This window comes from Falco rusticolus, chromosome 9, assembly GCF_015220075.1.
Source record: "Falco rusticolus isolate bFalRus1 chromosome 9, bFalRus1.pri, whole genome shotgun sequence".
Taxonomy (NCBI): Eukaryota; Metazoa; Chordata; class Aves; order Falconiformes; family Falconidae; genus Falco; species Falco rusticolus.
This window is the reverse complement of record NC_051195.1, coordinates 14,974,533-14,997,271: the sequence shown is the minus strand read 5'-3', so window position 1 is coordinate 14,997,271 and position 22,739 is coordinate 14,974,533. Positions and strand designations below refer to the sequence as shown.

At 36.3% G+C, this 22,739-nt stretch overlaps 1 protein-coding gene across 5 annotated transcripts in view; it reads left to right on the top strand.

Annotated features, from left to right (window-relative positions):
- The window catches only part of CCSER2 (coiled-coil serine rich protein 2), a 73,368-nt gene extending 51,736 nt beyond the window's left edge, over nucleotides 1–21,632 (top strand). For 3 of the 5 annotated variants that reach the window (XM_037399915.1, XM_037399913.1, XM_037399914.1), the window contains exon 10: nucleotides 16,439–21,632. In XM_037399915.1, the coding sequence (XP_037255812.1) occupies nucleotides 16,439–17,245 (807 nt within the window). In that variant the 3' untranslated portion in view covers nucleotides 17,246–21,632. Of the gene's footprint in view, nucleotides 1–7,839; nucleotides 7,925–12,590; nucleotides 12,631–16,438 lie in introns of all 5 variants that reach the window. The other 2 variants (XM_037399916.1, XM_037399917.1) reach the window with 2 other exon arrangements.
- Nucleotides 21,633–22,739: the final 1,107 nt, after the last annotated feature.

The following is a 22,739-nucleotide window of genomic DNA, read 5'->3' as shown; positions in this document are numbered from 1 at the left end:
TGTTGCATGGATCACATTCGCTTCCATTATATAAAGCGTACATTCTTCCTGGAACATGAACTCAATACTGCAGATGGGGGAGGTGTAACACATGTGACATTATATAATAATAAGGAATTGTCTTTGAATTCTGAGCAAAGCTTTTGTCAGTCCCTAGCAAATAGTATTTTCTAACTAGAGACATAGTTTGAAGATCCGAAGAGATGTCTTTGAAAGGTTAAAAATGGGTTAGATTTTTGTTTCTTTGTTTTTACCCTGAGTTACTTGATGTGAGATTGTAGTAAAGATAAATCAAACTTGCTATCCTTCTATAATTAATCTTAAATATATAGTGCTAGGATAGAAATACCATCACATTGTATGTTCACCAGTTACTAGCAAACAGCTTTATTCTGTTGAGACCATGCTCTTGAACAATTTTCTCTCTGATAAGAACCCAAAGTAAAAAGATCATATCCATGAGTAGGTTTGAGTTTGTTCCAACACCCCTGTTCCGGAATGTGTGTGTAGTGTCTTTATCCCATTTGTCTTTTTTCCTCTTACTTTAGAGCTTTTGAGCACTTCTGTTGTGTCTTTTTCCCAAGGTTTCATTTCATATGTGTGGTGTTCATTTGATGTTTTTCTGCATTAATACTATTACTAGGTTAGTGGCTATTGTTGTTTTCATGTTCTTTTTTCTTCCTCTCTCATTTTCCAATTAAATTCAGAAACAGATTAGTAACCATTGAAATTTAGTTGCTAACTACAGAACCATTAGTTTGTCTGATGAATTAATACTGCAGGTTGTTCGAAGATATTGGAGAAGATGAGGAATGTGAGTTTGTATCTTGGGGGAAAGGGGTCATTTAGCCAAATTGACTGTTTTGGCCAGGTTGGTTGGTCAGTATATTTCTTTCACAATATTCAGTAGTTTTGTTGAAATAGACGCTCTTTTGTCATGAGCAAGTACAGGTTAAGGGAGGCAATCTTTAAAAAAAAAAAAAAAAAAAAAAAAAAATCACAAAACCCCACAAACAAACCCCACCACCACCACCAAAACTAAACCAAAAAACTCCCCCCAAAAACCCTCTGCTGTTTTTCATGGTTAGGGGTGGGTGTGTGTAGTTATAGATATGTGTATGTATATGATACACTTAACATATGTCTGTAGACAGATGACCATTAGTTGTGCATTGTAACCATCTCAGTATTTTTGTCTAAATGTGAAGCTTCTCTTGAAAATTTATAAAGCAATTAGGAAAATTCATGAAGTATTGACAAATTTTCAAAATGCACTGCTTTTCAAGGAGCTTTTATTTGTAAATGATAATGGAAAAATTTTTAGCTGGATGTGTGGGTTTGATTTTTTAAATGTCTTCTCATTTGCATAACTGTAAGTTACAGGTTTTCTGTAAGCAAACAGAAATTGATAGGAAATCCCATATAAAAGAGCTGCTAAAGGAGGCCGATAGTCTTGGTGCTGTAGCCAAGTTTTGGTTTTAATAATCAGACCTCCACTTTCTGGTTTAATAGTTCCTCTGCTAACATGCATTTGTATGCTTCCTTTCATGACTTAACAGAAGTAAAAAGTAGAAAAAACCTTGTTGTGAAATAATTTTTGATCTGGAACCCTATGACATAGTGTTGCTTTCAATAGAAAGGAGAGACAATTGGTTCTGTTTTTCTTGTGGCAGGATAAATGGAAACGGCAGGAGATACCAGAGTAAAATGTATTCTCACTGAAAAAAAAGGCTTAAAATAATTGTTCCTCTATGTTAACATTCCTGTGAAGTATAATAGAATAGTCTTGAACTGAGAGTGCAGGCTTGGAGAAATCAGGTTTATTGGTCCTAAATGTGGTGTGAATCATGAAATGTAGTTAACGTTTATGAATGGAGTACATATTTTAAAAACTTAAATTACAAATGAAGTCTTGGCAATGAGAGAATAGCTCCTTTGAGGTGTATAAGCTTTTTGCTTCTTTAAGTTTGGTAATAGTTATCAAACTTGATGAATATTTAATTCTTTCATTTTTTCCTATGTGTTGACCTGCTAGTCACTTTAAATGATGATGAATATCAGGAAGCTACTTCAGTTTGGTTATCATAACTTTCAAGATTATTCTGGCAGTTTATAAATTCTAGCAGCAACGATACGATGTGTTGATTCCTGAAGTATAAAAAACAGTCTAGGAACACACAGTAATTTACTGTTTCAAGAAATGCTTTAAATGCTTCCAGAAATGTGCTTAATGAACACTGTTAATGTAGTGTTTCATAAAGAATAGATGCTAGAATAAACTAGGAAACAGTGAGAGTGGAAATCGGCTATTGAAAGATTTCAGTCAAGAATTTAAGACTATGTGAATTGCAAGAATTTATTGTGGTTCTGCTGTCCATTTGAAATACCCAGTATTTCTCATCACTTCATTGTTCTCCCAGTAAATAGACAAGTGAATGTCATATTCTTTTTAAGAAGTTATGTTCTTAACTGTTTCTTTCTTTCTTACCAGATATTTCTAGAAAGTGTCCCATCCCGATGTGATTATAAACTTGTCTGGGGTTACTGTCTTTAGGGGCTACAATTTTTGAAAGTACTTTTTTTTTTTTTTTTTTTCCCATTCCTATTTAAAGGTAAATATGTACAGAAACAGAAGCTCTGTAACTGGAAACTTGGTATTTGTGTAATAAAACCTAGTGGCTGAAAATGTTTAGAAAATTTGGCATAATAAAAGTTAATAGGTACCTGTTATCTAGCTATTGTGTATATTGCATGGTATTTCTTGTTAGTAGTTCCCTGACAGTATGCTCAAAACTTAAGTGACTGCTTCTATAGACAGTAACTTAGAAGGAAACTTTTTTTCTTTGCCACCCTTAAGATAAAGGCTTGTACACATATTCACTGACAAGATAGACCATGATTTTTCTAGAAGGATTTCTTATAGATCTTTCATATGGTGTTCACTTCCTGTTAATTTGTCTATTGTTTAACTATCATGGAAGAAAAAAACCCAAACCTGGAAGAAGGTATTGAAGATGAAATTACCTGAAGAAATAAGTGTCGATGGACAAAGCTTAGAGGGAAGAAACATGAGCAGCCATTGCTCCATTTGTCCTGCAGCCTTTGCAGTATTGTTTCTGTAATGCTAATTATTGATAATATTGTTAAGATTTTGAGGCTAGAGGGGTTAAATGTCAAGTTTATGTTGACAAATCATTTCATTTCTCAGACTGAAAGGTTGTTTGCATATGGCGAGAACTAAAAGACACGCAAGCAAACTGCTAAGTCCTGAATTTGGTTGAAGGTGTCTGTAAAAGATTCTGACCCTTGTGGTCCAGTTGCTTAGCATAACACAACTCCGCCTAGTTCATGGGTGCTCTCCCATGTCCTGCAATAGCAGAAAGCATACAGTAAAAGCTGATTTTTCTCCTTGGTATCAGAGCAGTACACAGCGAGAATAAGCTTTGCTTCCTAAACGTGTATAGGTTCATTCTTGTCTCTGATAAAATGACAACAAAACCTTTCAGTTTGCATGGGAGCATGCATATTTTTGTTCTTTGCTGTATCTCTTTTGTGCTTGTGCACTGAGATATTCTTTGCCTTCTGTTTCATTATTGTTCCAGTTGGTTGTTCCAAAGCCTTTCACATTAATTGTTTTGATGAACCTTTGTAATATTTGAGCTGTCTTTGTGTACTGTTGTCTTCTTGGTTTTGGTATCTCCTACCACCTTAGCCTTAAACTTCCTATATGCTTTGACTCTGCAACTCTGAATTTAAACTTCCACATTTGGAGCCTAGTCACTACATGAGCGTTTATCTTCCCGTTGTGCCTACGTTTCTGTCATTGTCCAGTGCTCTGCCGTTTGCTTGCTGATCCATTAAAACGTACATTCATGGTGAGACAGAACCATAGGTGGACCTAGACAGTAATGTTCTGCGCCTGTTTCTTACTGTTACAGTGACAGTGCATAACATGTAGGCATATAAACGGAAGAGAGGTCCTTTAAACCTTTCACTGGCAATTCTTTTTGGTTTATTATAAACCAGCACATGACTGGGGTATTTTCTTTTTCTTTAGACTTGAATACTTTCGAAAAGAAACATTTTGTTTGTGTTGATACTTGGAACTCTGTTGTTCTAGGTTTGGTCGTGATGTGTAGCTCTGAGTTTAAGAACTGGCAGTGCTGGGTGAGATGCAGCAAAAATAATCTTTTCATGGAAGTGCTCGAGGGCTCTAGCTTTACAGATAAAAATGGGTCTTTCCTGTATTTGCGTTTCTGCAGGAGAAAAGACTTTTTAAAAGCAGTATCATTTTGGGGTATTGGTGTATCCTTGGGAAAAGAGCTGAAATATTTGGCTGTTGGCTAAAATTACTGTGCAGCAATAACTTAGAAATATTTCTCCTGTCCTTTTCTGACAGAAGCAATTGATTATGTTCATGTGATTGCTTATTCTAAGGTTGAGGTCTCTCAATTCCTTTGCATTCCATTGCAATGGAAAACTGTGGCCTTAATATCTTCATAGTAGCCTTAAAAAAAACAAACAAACAAAAAAAACCCACAACCAAACTAACAAAATAAACCCACCACAATAACCCAAACAAAATCCACCAGCTTTTCCAGTGCAGTTAGGGTCAGAACCATAAAGTGTTTAGCAGCAATTATACAATTCATCAGCATCTCTGAAGAACATTCATCATTTTGTTCTGGTTTGTAGGCTGCTTGCTTTCAGCTGCTCCCACTTCAGCTTTTCCACTCCCCAGTCTCCTGTTTTGCCTGGTGTTTAAAATTCTGAATAGCTTCTCTTTTGGGATTCTTTTGCTATTTCACAACTCTGTATCTGGGAAAGGAGAGGAATGGGATTTAAGTTTAGTGGCTGGATGCACATAACAGCTCGGGGAGGAACTGTTCCGAGTGCTGTTTAACTTTACAGTGCAAGTGGAAAGACTTGCACCAGTCTAGGCTTCAGAATCCCATTGAATGTTTTAGGTTTTTTTTATAAAAGCTGAGGTAAGTAATGTTGTCATCTTTCAATTCTAATATTGCTTGCTTATGAGTTTTACAGGTTTTTTAATAAGCATAAATTGTGATTCAGGTTTTTCTTTACTATGTTTAGTAGGAAACATTTTCTGTGCATTTTTAATATGTACTGCAGTCAGAGATGTGCTCACTAGTGTGTATTTCTTTCCCCCCTCCTCCCTCTTTATTGCATTTCTTAGGAACCTCAGCACACATTTAACTAATAGAAGGGGATGGATGTGAGTTGTTTAGAGGAGGAAGCACTAAATTTGCTGGAGTTTTGTAAAAAAACTGTTAAAAGTCATCTTTTCATGAAATAGGTTTATCTGCAGACACTTCTTTTAACGTGCTATATTTATGGGACTGATACAACCTTTATAATTTGTAAAATCAGTGTAAGTCATAACACCCATTTTAATAAATGCCCAGTGCTGTATTTCTTGTCCTTGGTTCAATTGATGTTGATCTTAATTACCTTATTTGATGTACATAACGATACCTGTTACGATTTTTTTACAAATAAGAAATATGCCATTTATTTGATGTACACCTCTATGGAGCGGTGTAAACTCAAGATTGCTGCCAAAGGAAGATCTAGTTCTTCTGCTTCTCAGATTATAGACCGTTCTCCAGCATTCAGGAGAAGGGAATTGAACAGCGTCTGGAGAGGAGTTCTGTTTAGCAGGCAAAACACTGAAGCAAGTTACTTGCACTTTCATTTTCTTCTCCAGTCAGAGTAATGATTAAATACCATGAAGAATTATTGAGAAGACTGTATTGTAGTGCTGTGCTTTGAAGTGCTAATAAGGATGCTTAAACATACTGGAATGCATCAAGACATCTAAATATTTCCCTGCTTTTACAACACAACAGTAACTTAACTGTTATGTAGCTCAGCTGGCTTGTACTTGTCCTAATATCCCTTTTTAGAGAGAGAAAGGGAAAGTATCTAAAACTTTCACCTCCCTTCTTAATTTAATGTGTTAAAAATTTCCAAGTAGTCTGGAAAACGCCTATTGGCAACTCAAACAAGTCTCTACAAGATGAGACCTGTAATCGATTATACTGTGCTTTTTACTATCTAGAGATTCAGTTATGTTGAAAGAATGGAAAGTATTTTTGTTGTTCCACTACCCTGACACCATTACGGATGAAATGTGAACAAGCCTGAAAAATTAAGTGTTCTTTCGTACAGCACTGTGAAAATCCAAACCTTTTGTAAATGTCTTATCAATCGTTGATTGATTAATCTTGTTCCAAGGCATATTTCCGTATTTAATACCTGCTTGGCTGATGCAACATGACTAAAGCTAGTACTGTTGGCCTTTAATGCAGCTGTCTAAAAATTGTGTTGACCTTAATGGCTACTGATGGAGGACTGTAAGAACAATTTAGGTAATAATCAATATCTCCTCTATCTAGAGATAATCAGATTAAAGAACTTGGGGTTTTTTTCCTTGGATTTTGCTCCAATAATTGTTTTATCTCAACTTCTGAAAAAGAATAAAGAAGTTTTGTCTAATTTTTTTTCCTGTTCTAGTTTAAAAGTGTTCTGGCTAGCAAATTCTAAGAATTGATTAAATGCATGTCTTAAGTTACATCTTAGCAGTACTGAAACTTGAAATAGCAGTGGATAAAATCTAATTAGATTAATATAACTGGAAGGTCAGGGAAGTTTTACAAATTCTTCTAGGATAAATAAAAGCAGAATAGTTCTTTATAGAAAAAATGTGATGCTTAATATTCTTTCAAATAAGCATGGAAATAAAATACTTTGTTTGTCCAGCACTGGCAGTATGATCTACAGCAGATATGCCAGCAGAGAAACTAGGGAGAAGGGGTGAGCTGTGTTCCTGTTTTCTTTGATACAGATGTTCATTCAGATCTTTTAAGCCTGCTGTCTGAAAGAGTAGCTACAACTGGTCGCTGTTGATATCTTCTGGTTACTGGTAGCCAGGAGGTGATGGCAGTTGTTAGCACCAATGTTCTTGAACTTATGAAAAAGGAAGCTTTCAGCTGCTAAATGGTGAAGGGATGGTAAAGGATGGTAAACCTATCTTGCTGAAATAGGAAATCAACACTTGCGTGATTTAAGAGGGCAGTTCCAGCTTGGATAGATTTCTTTTAAATGTAAGGGTATGGAGAAAAATTATAGACTGCGTAAAGCTAGTTCTTCTGGTTTTGAGACTGCAGCAACCACAATGTGTCACTTTTGTGGTGATCTGAAATACCTGACGGGCAAACCCAGCATGGTGTTGATGTACACGGTTCTCTGATCCTGTAATAGAAGACTCAAAGTGCAAGGAAAACAGTTATGCCACCTCTTCTATTTCACATTCAATAAAATTGAGTGAAGTGGACTCTAAAGCACCAGGATTTGCTAGAAAATCTGTTTTGATGCGTTAAAATTTTTTTTGTTGTAAACTAAAGCTGACTGGTTTTCCAGTAGATTAGTATTAAGCAACTTACTGCTTGGTGAGGCATCTTTGAAATGTTTTTGAAATCTCTAAAAATACAAATTTTGGTATGTATTTTTAACATGAAAAGCTCAGGTCCTGTACTTTTCCCTTAAAAACATCTTTAACAGAAATGTGTGCATATATATTGAACAAAAATGGAGGTATTTTGTAAGATTTCTGACTAGTATAGGGCATCATAATGACTTTTTTCTGCTGGGCTTTAGGCTGTAGCATTTACTTTTACAAAGTGGAACAACTGGGAAATATAATGATACATTTCTGGGAGAAAAAAAAAAAAAAAAGAATGGTGTGGCTTTTTGGTGTCTTGTTTTTCCCTGTTCTCTTTTTTTATTATACTTCTCCCCCTCTCTCTTTCTGCACAGGGTGGGTATTCTGCTCCCTCCTTCTCTCCCTGGCAGGGCTCATTCCAGGGCATCCCTCGGACTGTTCCACCGCACCGCAGACAGAGTGAGTCTGTACCTCTCACTCATCTCCCTCACCGTGTTCCAGTAGAAGCTTCCCCTTTGCACGCACTGTTCATCTCGTAGTATCCTCCTTTCTCAGGCAGATTTACAGGCATACACAATAGTCTGTGGCTAACCAAAACGCTTCCTTCAGCCAGCGTATAAGCAGCTACAACTTAAAGCTTCATAACCATTATTAAATGCTGATTTACTTCAGCAGTTCTTCAGGCAACCCTGAGTAGGCCCTTGTTTCCAGTCTTGTCTTAACATAAATCTTGCTTGCTGCATTTCCCCTTTCTTTTTCATGGCTGTAATATACTATCCTGTTTGTGTATGTGTCCCGTTTGCTCATAAGTCTGCACGCGTGCATATGTGGATGTATTTACATATGTTGTGGAAGTACATAAAAATGTTGGTATAAATGAAAGTATCATTTTCATTGCCTCTTAGAAGAAGTTTCCTTAACTTTTCAGAATGGCTTTCCTGAAACTAATTTCCTCCCCACCCCCCCTTGGTATTTGTTGTAAAAAAGGCTTCTAATACATTGAAGTGGCTGTTGCAAAAATTGCATGATTTCTTAACATTCCTTATGTGCTAGCTACGATGTGGGCTGATATAAGATGCATTTGTTCTCTTGGCTTGGATCTGCAAAACAAAAGACAATTGCTGATTTTAAAACTGTATGCTTACGTAGACATAGAGAAATGGTAAGTCTTATTTTGTGCTTTGGTATTGCATTATAAACAGATAATTGTTTGAAGAAATATAACTAGTTCATAAAGCTAAAGTTATATTTTTAAAATGTACTGTAATTTGAGAATTACAGTGTGTTTGACTGCCTAGCAAAGCCCAAGAGTGTATTTGGACAAGAAATAAAGGGGAAAAGTAAAATTATGGAAATCAAGTTAAGATTTCCAGGGCCAATGGAGATTGGAAGAGTAACCTGAATCTTGAGAAACTTAAGCTTACGTTGCAATAATCCTAATTTATTTCAATTACAAGAAAAAAATACCTTGTGAAGTAATCTGTAAATGGTGTTTCAAATACTCTCTTGATGTTTCTGTGACAATGTTCATTTAAGCAACCCATCAGGAATGCACAGCCTGTTTCATAGGCTTTTCTCTATGCAATCGAGGTATGTGCTTCATTTTCCTGTGGTGTTTGATGTGGAACTTTGTGTGTGTGTGTGTAATGAATGTAGAACCCCCAAAGCCAATCATCACATCTTCTCTATCTGGGTAGAGGCCCAGCAGTAGTGCAGCCTGGCTGCTTTGCTGTCCTGTCCGCAGGGAGTCGGAGTTTAAGATCAGTTTTAGACCTGAGTGGCATATAAATGTCACGGGTTTGGGGCTTACTGATCGGAGAGTTGGAATAGGAGGATGGTGTCTGAACTGCCAGATGGGTGCCTCTGGTGTCACATCATTCATGTTGACTGCTTAACTGAAGAGGAAAACTTGGCTAATCTCTTAGTAGTTCTGTAAGCCCCCATCTCATTCCTCTGCTAATGGCAGTAGCTTCTTACTCAGGGATTCTGTAGCATGCTTTTATTATTAAAGCAGGTTGGATTTTATTTTTTTTTTAGCATAAATCTTACATGTTAAATTCCACGAATTGCTAGTAAAGGAAATAAAGCAGATGAAAACTGGCCTTTGACTAATTAACCTAAATTATAAATAACCTATTGCTTAGGAAAAGAAATGTTTCCTGTAACTGAGTGATCCTACCCTTTTTCTGTAAATTTTAGATTTGATCAAATAGTAAATACTGAGAATAAGAAATACGGTATAAAATAGGAGGTTTCTTGGATGTTTCTACTGACACTCTTGCAAAATCAGCCGCTGCATGAGGAGTCTCATAAAGAACATTACTAGGTGGTCTTTCTCCTTATTACTACTTCCCTTGGTTCAGTGGTTTTAGGTCTGCTGGTTTTTGAGCTAGTATGGAATGCCCAATATGGGATTTTGAGGCAAGTGGGGAGCTGGGTATCATCACCGAGAATAGGAATAATAATAAGAAAGACAGCCTTAAAGTCAGTGTTAGTTTTCTTTTGCAATATTATAGAGAAGGTGATGGGAATGTGAAGTATTCTCAGTTCTTGTTTGGCTGTGGTTTGTGTCTGGAGATCTTGGAATTCAAGCATTTCTTCTCAAACTTCTGGATCCTGAACCTAAAATATCATCTGCGCTTGGGAATACTGCAGGTTTCTTCACTATGCTGTTAGTAGCTGATGGATACGTAGATCACTTACGAGCACTGTAGGTTATGAGGGTATAAATCTGTAAACAGTATTACATCATCTAAATATATTACAGTATATAAACAACTAAAAATAATTTTACTGTTGCTGTACAGGACGGGTAATATATCCCTGCTACATAATATTACAATACTGTAATATGCTTACAGTTCTTCTCTATTAGCACCAGTTGAATTGTTAGCATGCCTACTGCTTAAATTCCCTGTGAACTTACCATATTGTTGCACTTTGTTAACACACTTTAGAATTGGATGTTTTGCACTTTTAATGAAAATTAATTTTTAATACTTTCACATTTATTAACTTCATGTTGTTTCAACAGCCTTGGAAACAACTCAGCGTTTTGTATTTCATAAACATTTTAATAATGGTACATTGATTTTTGTTATTTTTATTAACAAAATGATATGGTGTTTATGCCGATAATTCCCGTATGTGTCCTGAACGCAACTCTTATGTAACGGTCCTTTTATTTTTCTCTTGGTTATGAGATCTAATTTGATGACAAAGCAAGCTTTCTTCAATACAGTTTAGAACTTCAGCATTTGTATTCTGGAGCTTTAATGATGCAGCTCTAGAAACACAGCATTTAGAATACGTATTGTCAATGAACCAATGAAAAACTCTTGTTGTAATAAAAGAATATTACACCACTATGCCTAGGCCCCTAGCCCCAAGTGCTTCTCCAAACAGAAACACTGATGAAAACTGTTTTGTTACTCAAGCGTTGCAGTTGTTCACATCTCCACATACTTTTTCCATGAAGTGCACAGTACTTAGACTTTTTGTATCTAAGGATTAGAAGTGAAGATAACATAAGAATTCTAGCAGGTGACACATAGTTTTTTATCATGAACAAGAAAGCTGCTGTATGCACATCGACTAGAACAGGTCCAGGCTTTGATTTTTCATGTTTTTGTGGGTTGTTTTTTTTTCTTAACAAAGGTATGTTGCTTCACAGTATGAAATGTTTCCAAAACCTTTATGACTGATTCAGGTTCATCGTAGGGTGTACAGTGTTGGTGTTAGCAGAATGAAGTTGCTTCAGGTATTCTTTTGGAAGTTCTACAATTCATGTTGAATCTCCATCAAAATATTAAAAATGTCCTGGAAGCATTACATTACTGTCCTTTGTACGTAATTATTTTTCCTCTGAGAAACAAGTCTACATCTATGTGAAGAAGTGTCTTAAGAAAAACTCTCTTCTCCAAAGTTGGGTAGTTGCAGGTTGGACTACAAAAGAAGTATCTCTTGTACCGAACTAAGTATATTTGCCAACAAAATTTTACATATGGTCATATTTTTCTGTTTGCACATATTTCTGTATTTATGGATGAAATGCCTGTCTTGATGTAATTATATATTAATTTCAGTATTTTTTCTTTGAGAAAGATGGTATTTTTATTTAAGTTGGGGATTTTATACAGACTATGCAGGAAAAAACCAACAATACGCTGTATTAGCAATTATTTTACACCCTCATGCTGTGGTGAATGGTGGTTTTAAAAAGGGGGGGGGGGGGGTTGAATTATTTGAAGTCATATTACATACTGTGGAATCCTATTTTACAGTGTTGAAATATGGGGATAGTATAGCTAGCCAAAAGGGAGAAGGGGGGGGAAAAAAAAAAGTTCCAAAATGAAGGTATTGGCAGATACTACAGATTGATGGTGTGAAATATTGATTTTTTTTTTTTTTCCAGAGACAGAAAATGAGAGCTTTCCCATTTAGCCTTTCAGCAAGGCTGTGTCTTCATTTGAAGGCCTGTGAAATGATAGCTTATCCTGTGCCAAGGCAGTGAGATAAGGGGTGTCAGGAATGATCAGAAAATGAAAAAGTTCCGTGGCAGGGCTTCCCTTGCTCTGTTCCCCCATCCAAAAAAAAAAATTAAAAAATAAATTAAAAAAAAAAAAATGTAGTGATAGTTTGGAGTCTCTTCAAGCTCATGAGTTGCTAGGAAGATGGGTTATTAAACAGTATGGGCAACACAATCAGAACATGTAACACAGTGTGTCTTATGACATTGGTGTTCATTCTCAGGTATCTAACTCGTATGTGCGTGGATGCAAATATTATGTGTACAGTTGTAATCATACACACAAATTCTAGTTACAGCTCTAAGCAGTATTTTAAGTGTAAGATATTAACTGTGTTAAAAGACTTCAAGTTATAAGAGCACAGGTATTCTGTGCAGGTCTTGCTATAAATATTTGTTCTGCATTACTTCAACACTATTGCTACCTTTGTTTCTGGAAGGTGGATAAAAAACCAATGGGGGACATGGTAATCGTGAATGAAATGGTTATAAGTTGCAGTTCTGTCATGGCAATTGCTCATTGTTTTGTCTTGGTCCTCTGACATCATTGTCCTTGTCTTTTTCTTGTCTCTGCTTTCCCATTATGCCATTGGCAAGGAGTTGAGAAGTTAGTCCATTACTTCTGTGATAAAGCGTGGTACAGTACAACTTCAGATTTCTTCCCATCTCCTCCTCACACATTTTCGCTTTTTTTTTTCTATGCATGATGCATGTCTACTGGAGATGTGCATGCAATTCTCAAATTTCTCATTGCTTCACTTCCCTCATTCCTCAAAATACTGCAGGGAGAAAATGCCTTTATTTAATTCTATAGAGGTATTATATAGGGAATTGAGATGGGGATCGAAGTTAGAGATACAGAATAACCAAAGCAAAAGTGGTGATATTGCGATAAATATCACTGTCATGACCACATCAATTTCACTTCTTTATCACTTCCTTATCAGTATAACATACTTGAATCAGTTTTCCAACACAAAGCTAATATGATCTCAGTGGTTTAGTAACAGCATAGTAATGGTAATCCTCTCTGTGGATATGTTGTCATTTTTCTCTGGATGATGTAACAGCCAGTTTTACTTGAGAGAAATAAGAGAAAAGTGTCTTAAGCTAATGTGGTGGGGACTGTAATTTAGTAATTTTGATTGGTGCATCAATACATGCAAGTCTCTGAAGCTCTTGCCAGTGCAGAAGAGTCTGTTTCTTGTGCAAAAAGGAGCATGTGCAGAAAGCGTTTTGTCTAATGTACTCTCGGTTTGAGGAGAACTAGTTTTCTGCAGTTATATTGCAGTCAAAATGTTTTAGAGTCCAACTTCACATTTTAGGAGCATCCCAAAGGAATGTGGATGCTTCCTCCCATGGATATTTTCTTTATGGAACAAAAATAGAAGTGTGGTTAGCGTGACAGTCTACACCAAGTCATGGTTTGACCCACCCTGAAGTATTACCAGAAGTATACTCAAAACAATGCAGGTGTCAAGACTTCCATGAAATGTATTACTATGTCTAGAAGGTGGAATGCTTCTTTATCTTTCTATTCCCCTTCCTTCTTGTGATGGAATTTACCAAATACTAGTTCTTCTCCCGACTGGTGATTTTGACTAATAACGGGGTCATAATGTATTAGGACTTCCCTAGTAAAAGGAAAACTTGTGTATGAGCAAAGATGTAAGCTATGGATGAAGGTAACGCAGTTTCCAGTGTTAGGTGCCTTGTGAACTGTTGCTTGCGTATTTTGGAAGTGGTGTTTTTCTGCTTGCAGTGTCATCTGATTGTTAATGCATATAGCAAATGGAAGAGATGAAAATCTGGAATTGTGATGATTGGACAGACTTTGACTAAGTAGAAATACAAAATTAGAAAACAGTACAGTACTTAAAACAGCTTGGCAAAAGTGATACCGTAGCTGTAGTGTCCTCATAATTCTGAGCATGTAGCTGTTTTCTACCTCTGAATTTCTAACTTTCTGGATGTTAAGCTGCTTAGACCTTTTTAGGGTATGAAGGATAATGAGGAAAATGTATATTTGGCTATTTTGGTATGTAAAAATGCAAAATTGTCTGAGTGGAAAAGCTCAAATATTACCTAGTTTTTGTTAAAAACCCTCAAAATAGGTTATTGGAAGCTTGCTGTTTTGCTCATTTCAGATGTTTTTGTGTTTAACTCAACTTCCCATACAAATCTAGTTTCTTCTCTAACTTGACAAGTTTTTCATTTTACTGATTAGTATAACTAGGATTATTTGGTATAAAGTTAGGATTTCTAACGCTCAGATGAGATACTTAGCTGTGTTTTTGAAGACTGGCATGTAGAGACCCTTTCTAGGTGAGGAGGGAAGTTCCCTGACAGTTATTTTTATGTATTAGAATTTGACATAATACTTTCTGGTATAAATGTACTAATTTTGTCCTTCAGGTAGGATTAGGAAATTTGATTTATTTGTCGAAATATTTGTATGGGAATCAGGTATGCTTTGGTTTCTGAATTCATTTTTAGCAGTTTTGTTTTGCAGGTGAGGTCTCAAGTTAATAAATAATTTTGGCTAACATCTGTCTGTCAACTTCTAAGCTCAAAGGATAATGTCTTCTGTAACCCATTACATAAACACTGAAAAATGACAAAAATATCTGGAGGATTCATTTCCTTTTAAGCTGTAACTCTCTTAATATATTGAATTATTGTATTTAGTACTTCCTTATTGTAGGATTGCTTGGTTAAGAAGTCTTCACAAAGTTAAACTAGTTTCGGTCACATAAGAAATAATGTTTTGATATTCATTTGACACCATTTTAAATTATTTTTTCTTTTTTTGTCTTTTCCTTCTTTCTCTTTCCAAAACAATCGTATTCAGACTACTCAATATATTTGCACTTACCTGTCTATGACTTGCTGATGTCATTGGTCCAGTGTAGATGTTGCCTTTGCTTACAGGTAGAACTCTGATATATTCTAAAGGGAAGAACTGCTAATAAGTTAAAATTAGATTGAGAAACCTAGGTATTTCTGTCTTTTTTTTTTTTTTTTGGGGGGGGGGGGGGCGAATTTTGAGGATTCCATGTTCAATAGTAATTCTGTTAGGGAAAAATAGAAGAAAAAAAAAAAAAAAGAATCCTGAGACATGCTATTGTCCTGAAAACGTAGCAGGACTTGGGCATGCACATTTATCATTGCGTTCTTCCTGTTAATTCCAAGAAGAACTAAAAAGACCAGACAAATAATTGGCTTTCTTATTTAGAAATTGTGAATAATTCAAGAGAGCAACTGAAGTAATATTTTTTAGTCAAATCTCTTAAAGACAAACATTGCTTATTTTTTTCTGACTGTATTTCACTAGTAAACAAATGTTATATATGCCTGTTTACTACGTACATGCAATCTGTCAGTTGGTAAGAATTCAAGTAGTTTAGGGATAAGACTAGCTTGTAATAGTTTGGTTCCCCTCCTTTACGAAGAAAATGAGAAAATCATCCCAACCTGAAACTTGCTAAAACTACGGCTTATTTTAATAGGTTTGGGGGTTTGCCGTGAATTGCACAATCATTAATAATTCTTCTAAGGTCTTCTAAGAATACAAGTTGGAGGTCTAAGATATGTTTGTGGAGCTAGTACACACAATAATCTTCAAAGTCTTTTTGCAGGGAAGAGCAAAGAAAATAGAAGTGACCCAGAAGAGGTACTGGCAGTTCTTTTGTCTGATCCATGTCTGATTAGATTGTACCTTCTGATAAAATGTCAATTCTTCATTAAGTTATCTTTATCCCTCAGTTATCAGTGCAGTAGTATATGAACTTTAGCTTCACGTGTACTCTGTTGTACTCTCTTGCTGAAGATGGCTTCTTTATGAGCCACTTTGAAATCCATTCAAGATAAAAGTTACGTAGGTCTCGTCAGTAGCCTATTTACAACACACCTGTATCAAAGTTTCTGACCTCAGTAAGGCAAGGAAAATGCACTGTAAGTTCATGTGGTCCATTAAACTCTCTTCCTACTGTACAGTATGGAACACTGACAAAAATTTGGGATAGCTAACTTGAATATGCGGCAAACAGAAATTCAAAGATGGATACAGCCTGATAGCCATTGCATTTGTTTATTAAGCACTTCAATCAGAATTGATGAGTACTCACATGCCATTCTTACTGCAGATTTAGGTGAAACCATCAACCATGCCTTTTTCATGTTTCTTTTAAACTAATTATTTTCTTTTTTTGTCTTTATGTTGTTGTGTATTTCAGTGCTGGTATACTTTTTTCCATTTGAGTTACAAGTTACATTTGTGCGCGTCCCATGAATCATCCTGTTTTGCCAAAGTCAAAGTTTTTATTTAAAAAAAAACAACAAACAGATATACAGCCCTTATCAAGCATCCAGTCAGCACACGTTGGATTCAGAAAGTTTTCTGGTGTTTTCTTTGCCTAATATATTATTATATTTTCTCTTTACAGCCTCAAGTACTACAGCCTTCCAGCAGCCTTCCCAGTTCCACAGACCTCGCCCAGGGAAAACTAATAAAAATGCCACATATCGAGGCCCACAGTGAATATCCTAAACATCGTCTGCATGAAAATAGCAATCATCAGAATCAAAATGCTGCAAATGTCTCCCTCACAAATAGCCCGAATGATGTAAACTCTTTAATGAGCATACAGTTAGATGTAAAAGAAGAGAATGCATCATATTTGGAAAATTTGAAAAATAAAAATACTGAAGACCCTGGAGAGGTGGCTAGTAATAAAGAAGGTACATTACCATCTCGTTCCTGTTCTCATGATGCTAGAGAGGTGCAGACTGAATTAGCTGTGAAAAGTCAACTCTTGTTCACAAACCAGGCTTCTCGGCCAAAGACTTTAAGAATCGCAAAGCCCCCAAATGCTTTAGTGCCTCCTACGATGGCCGTTCTCACACGATCTGCAAATCATTCCACTGCTTCCAAGGAGCGTGAGCTTCTACCATTAAGTAGTTCAACTCCGCTACAGCCAACGTCTGGTCAGGATAACCTAAAGGGTAAACAGAGTCAGAAAGTGTCTAAACTTCGCCCACCGACTATGTCCTTTGTTAAATCTAAGCAAATGAGCAGTCAGAAATCCACACCAATATCTCCAGAGCCCCAGAACACCTCTTTGAAGACTAACATCCCAAAGCCACTGGTACAGAGAAAAGAAAATGTGCAGATACAGAATACCAGTTTGCATTCTGGGGATAGCTTACCCTCTAATCGGCATTCCCGCCTCCCTAAACCAAAGACACATTGAGAACGTACCCACATATCCTTGAATGATGCCATAAATTAAACTACTTCCTGTGTTTTGACTGCCTTTGAGGCTGCTTTATCTGCAGCTTGCAAATCCTGAGTGAATATTAAAAATAGCATTTATCTTCAGTGTTTGCATACTCCATCCTGTTATGTTCTGAGGCTCATGTTACGAGTTGTGCAGTTTTTCTTGAGAGTGTTTTATTATAATGTAGGTCTGTCTTAAAGATTGTATTGCCCAGTGATTTTAGTAATCAAGCAAACACTGAAGTCTGTGGTGACCACGAATACCAGAATGCTGCACTGTGTATTTCAGGATAGCAGAAATTATTTCTTACCTCTGTTTGAGTTATTAGACAATGAAATTACTATTTGGTTTAATTTCTTGATTCTGAGTACTCGTTAGGTTAGAGTGGTGGAAAATTAGACTTACTAGCAGATGTTTTATTGGCCATAATTCCTACTCTGTATTCCAGAGGCCTATGCAAAAATCCTTGTATTTATCATTATCTCAAGACTGACATATTTAATGTTATTTAATCTATTGGGTTGGGTGGGTTGTGTTGTTTTGTTTTGCTGTAGTCTGAAGTTGCTCTATTTTTTGTTTATCCCATTTTCACTGTTCACAGACAATAAGCAGATTTCACAGGGTGAAATGGATCTTCTCTTTTAAGCATCATCATTTGCTGAAAGAATGTGGTATGTTTTTATTGTGTTGAATAGACACATTACCGGGTAGATTGTTGAAACGCAGTGCTAGGGATACTTGTGCAAAATCTTCCAATATAGGCTCTTACAAATTGTTAAGTAGGGAGCCTCTGGGAATAAGGGGTCCATAACACCTACGTCAAGGTTGCACAACATGCATTTTAATTAGAATTTTAACTTTTATTGTACTGCTTGTATTTATTGATTTCTGTTTAATATTGAAAGACTCTGAAGTACCTGAGTTGACGTTTTGCACAAAATCTGCCATGTGTGTAAGGATTTGAAACTATTTTACAGAATAAAACTTGTATCAAAATAGCGACTATTTTTTAAAAACAAGAAAGAATGAATTAGCCCCACTTATTTGCTTTGAGCAATCCTATTATGTCCTAATCCAGAGCTGGTGCTCTTAAGAGTTTTTCAGAGATGTTTATTTTGGGTTTGAGTTTTTTGTATTTTTTTTTTTTTTCAATTTTTAAAGAAGTGCATGATAACTGGGAAGGAGCTTTTTGGGGAAATAAAGCAAAAAACATTTTTCTGCTTTCTAGGAGAAGTATTTTTTCTGAAAGTGGTCTGGAAATATATGCCCATCGTGGTGCAGCTATATGGGACCATGAGACATGTCCTGTGAGCGAAATACATGCCTATCCAGTGAGGCTTTCCAGAAACTTAATGTTATGTCCCATTTCCTTTTTTTCCCCTTCTTTCCCATCACTGTCTCTTGGATGTTACAGATTGGGCTGGGTTTTTTTTCTGGATTTGGTTTAGCATCATCAGCAGAAGGTTGTTACAGTAACTTCACTCAAGATTTGTTCCTGAACAGCATATAATGTCAGTAAAACAAAACATAGTCATAGTTTCTTCTAGGCTTTGACTATAGGACTTTGGCATATGACAGTATTTTCTTTGAAAGGATTAAAGTGAATAGGTACAGACATTTCATAAATAATTTCAATTTCTGTAATATAAGCCCTTTGACTAGGGGTGTTCTGATGGATACCTTAGTTGGATGGGAGAAGGAAAAAATACAATTCTCTCACCTAAGTTTCTCAGTCCGTAACTAATATCCAATAAAGTTTTTGGATTTGTCACACTGTAAATTCTTTTAACTGACAATGAAATGGAAAAATGAAAAGCTTGGGGGGAAAGCTGGGGGGAGAGGTTCTGTTTCAGAACTGCTTCTGTCAATCTGTAATAAGAGACCTGCAGGACTTCCTGTTAAGGGGGGCAAAGACAATGTAAGCAAGAAGTAACAAGAGTGACATTAATTGTTACAGTTGATAAAGGATCAAATAACTGCAATTCAAGACTGCTGTAACAATTATTCTCCAGGAAAAATTCTTTCCTTGAAAAGCATTGAATTAGATGGCCTTCAGTGTAAGCATTTACCTTCCATAAGAAAATAAAACTGACTTTTTGTGTTCCCCAAAACTAGCTCCTGGCAGCTAACTGTGTTTCTCAGGAGTTTAAAAACTGCTAAGGGAATGATCAGATTCCTGTTTTGTGTTCTGGTCCATACAGATTTCTATGGAAGGTGGGGTTTTTAAGTTTACTTTCCTTCAATAGAAGCTGATTTTATTTCTAGTTGTATATGATTTTGCATAAAAAGGTGACTTTCACTTGATGCTATTTCAACAAGATTTCACTATGAATTCTTTTGCTTCTTATTCTGGAGGTATCGCCAGCCTGATTTAGTAATGTTAAAATTTTTATGTTTACATGTAAAAGTATAGATATCTATCTGCACCCTTACTGAAAATTAAAGAACGAAGCAAGGAGATGATCAGGATTTCATAAAAAAGATAGTTCTTAGTGTTGGGTTTTTTTTCCGGAAGAACAAAAATTTACTTATTCTGTGGGTGGTTTTTTTTGGTTTGGTTTTTTTTTTTCTGTATCAACGGAGCATGAGTAGATTCTGTTCCTTGTTAGGGCATTTCCCCATTTTATTCTGACAGATTAGCGAGACATTGAACTGTAGACAGCAGGATTTGATGACAGATTCTAGCCTGAATTGTATTTGTATTCAACTATTAACCTTGCATCCCTCTAAGACAACTACATATTTTGGCACTTCAGTCTTTACCAGGGAAGGCTCTGTTGCATGTACAGTAAGTCCAGAGTATGAGCAAAGCCTGTCAGTAGATGGGTAACTGGAAGAGAAGTAATGAAGTTTGAAGCTTCACTTCAGTGAGGACGGGCGTTAGAGGGAGATGGATAAGAGGGCGCTGTGTAGAACTTATCGAATGGGATTAAGTAAGTATTTTCAGGTAATTTATCTACCTTACGGAAGGTGCAGATATATCATCAGTACTGGTGCAGATTGTTGGCAATTAAAGGATATGATATCTTCAGGGTTTTTTTTAGGTTTCTAAAACTTCTTTTGCCATTTTTTTGTTTTTGATTTCTCATTCTTTTGTGAATATTCACAAAAGTATTAAACTACTGTTCCGTATGTGTGTACAGAAAAAATTATGCATTTTAACAAGTGAATAAACACAAAAGAAAAAAATGGAATTGCACTTTAAATGAGCGTTATTGCTTGGAGTTGTGCCTAAAATAATCTAGATGCCTCCTGCTGTGTGTGGCTTTTGTTTGAAACTAATTTCCCTGCTAGTGTTGCTGTTTCCAAGGTATCATCACATCACTTTCACAGAATTGATATGCACTCTAGCATGTTTAAAAATATTCATATGATGTACTGAGTTTTTGTTGTGCAATGACTTTAATTTAACTGTGGAATTTTAATACTGATGATGCAGCCAGATTATTACCTTCCCTTTCCCTGAAGCTAGCACTTCCTACTGCCAATCAAGGCCGATGGCAAAACTTCCCTAGGACTAGCATAGCCCTTAATGATGTTCCCAGCATATGTTTTTGTTTAAGAAGTGCAATATTATCTCTTAGACTTTCTTGAAATAATCACAAAGGCCCTGAAATTCCAAACAGGTGCTGAATCTTTTCATAACTTCCAAAAAATGTGGGTTCCTCAACTTAACGTCTCATAGCACTGAGACTAGACATAGCAACTAGATTGCATCATACGTCAGTAAAATTCATTTCATCCTCGATCTGAATGCTGATTTATTGTAATGATGCTAGAAAACTGAATACCAGTTGCGTGATTTCCTTTGTTTGCATGTCACAGCCATATGCACATTATAAAGTGTCATACTTGGGTAGGTTGCATGTTTGGGGGGAAATATTTCTGGTTTTGCACAGCACATAATCTTCTTAATATGGACATTTTCTTGCCATACAAATGGAAATCGGTTCTTGAATTGGGCTTCTGTAGCTATTCTCATTATAGTGGCTTCTTCTGAGCAGAGTGGATTTAATAGATGATCCTGGTGGTAGGTCTCAGTATAGTAATCTTACAACTATGCTATCAAGGAAATTCAGTCACTGTTGTGGTAAAGCTGCTCACTGCCTACTTAATTGTAAAAGCACCACAATAAAAACAATATAATTCCAGTGTCAGTGAAATCTTAAAATACAATACTAGCTAAAACAAGAGGTACCCTTACTCTCTGCTTTGCTGTTTTTGTTTTTTTAACCCAGGCCAGAGTAAATACTGTATATTGGAATTTGCTTGTAAATTTGATTAAAAAACCTGTATGTAAAAATTCTTTCCTCAATGTTGCTCTAGTGAATAAAAATAAAAGTCATAATTCTAATAAGTATCCATTTCTCCTGACTGTTCACTTGTATGTTTTTTTTTAATTGTGCAGAATTATAGGACTGTAGACAGGAAATTTTGGGGGAGGGGGAGATTATGCTTATACTTGGAGTGTTTTCTCATGGAATGTCTTTCTCCACCAGACTTGCAGGCTTTTAGCGTCAGACTTCTTTTTAATAAAAGAAAAAAAGACATAGAGAAGCTAAACATTCTAATGCATTGTTTCCAGAGGAACAAGGACTTATGTGGCTAGTTTTAAAAGGTATGTTATTTCACCTGTAGTGCTCAGCTGAGAAAAGTATTTATAGTTTTCTTATGCAATTAACTAGTTAAAGCTATCACCATAAGAGACTACTTTGAGAAAGTTATTTCCCCACAGGAGTCTAAATCGATAGAACGTATGCATGCATGTAAACGTTCATAAAAACCTCCAGACTGTGTATCAGTATTTTGCTGATGATTTGAATAGTTCCTTATTCTTGAGAGAAAAGGAAATCAGCTCACTAATTCAATCCGGCCTGTTTCGGTAGGTGGAAGTTCAAGTTTGAAATCTCAGTCAAAATTTGGGGGACTGGTAAAGGGACAATCCTGGAGTTTGAAGTAAGAACATTTAAGAAGTGCTGCAGATGGGTACTTATAAACGTTAAGGTTTTGTTTTGAGCTTCAAGATAATCTCTGTAGACTTTCACAGGTGTTTGGGGTTTTTTTGGGGGGACGGACGGACGGGACTCCTGTGTAGGGTTTCCAAGTTCAAAAGTGTGTTAGGTGCCTTCTTCAACTGAGGCCTCAAAAGGCAGCTACGTATTGTGGATCCTCCTGCCTTGCGGTTTTGCTGGGTGAGTGTGCTCCTTGTTACTTGGTGGACAAGACTGTGTTACAGTCCTGCCGTTGTGATCATCAGATGTTAAACAGCTCATGCAATGACCTTGTAGATAGTGTTCCTAAAAGCTGTAATTCATAGCTTCCCTCTCTTCCCTGCCTCCTCCCATCCAGAAGCAAAGGCCTTGTGGTAGTGATGAGCAATGTTCTGCTTACGGGACTAAGAGCAACAGTCTCCTGATGCTGGAGCAGTTCTGCTGGGAGTGGCATCGGGCAGAACGCTACGTGTGAG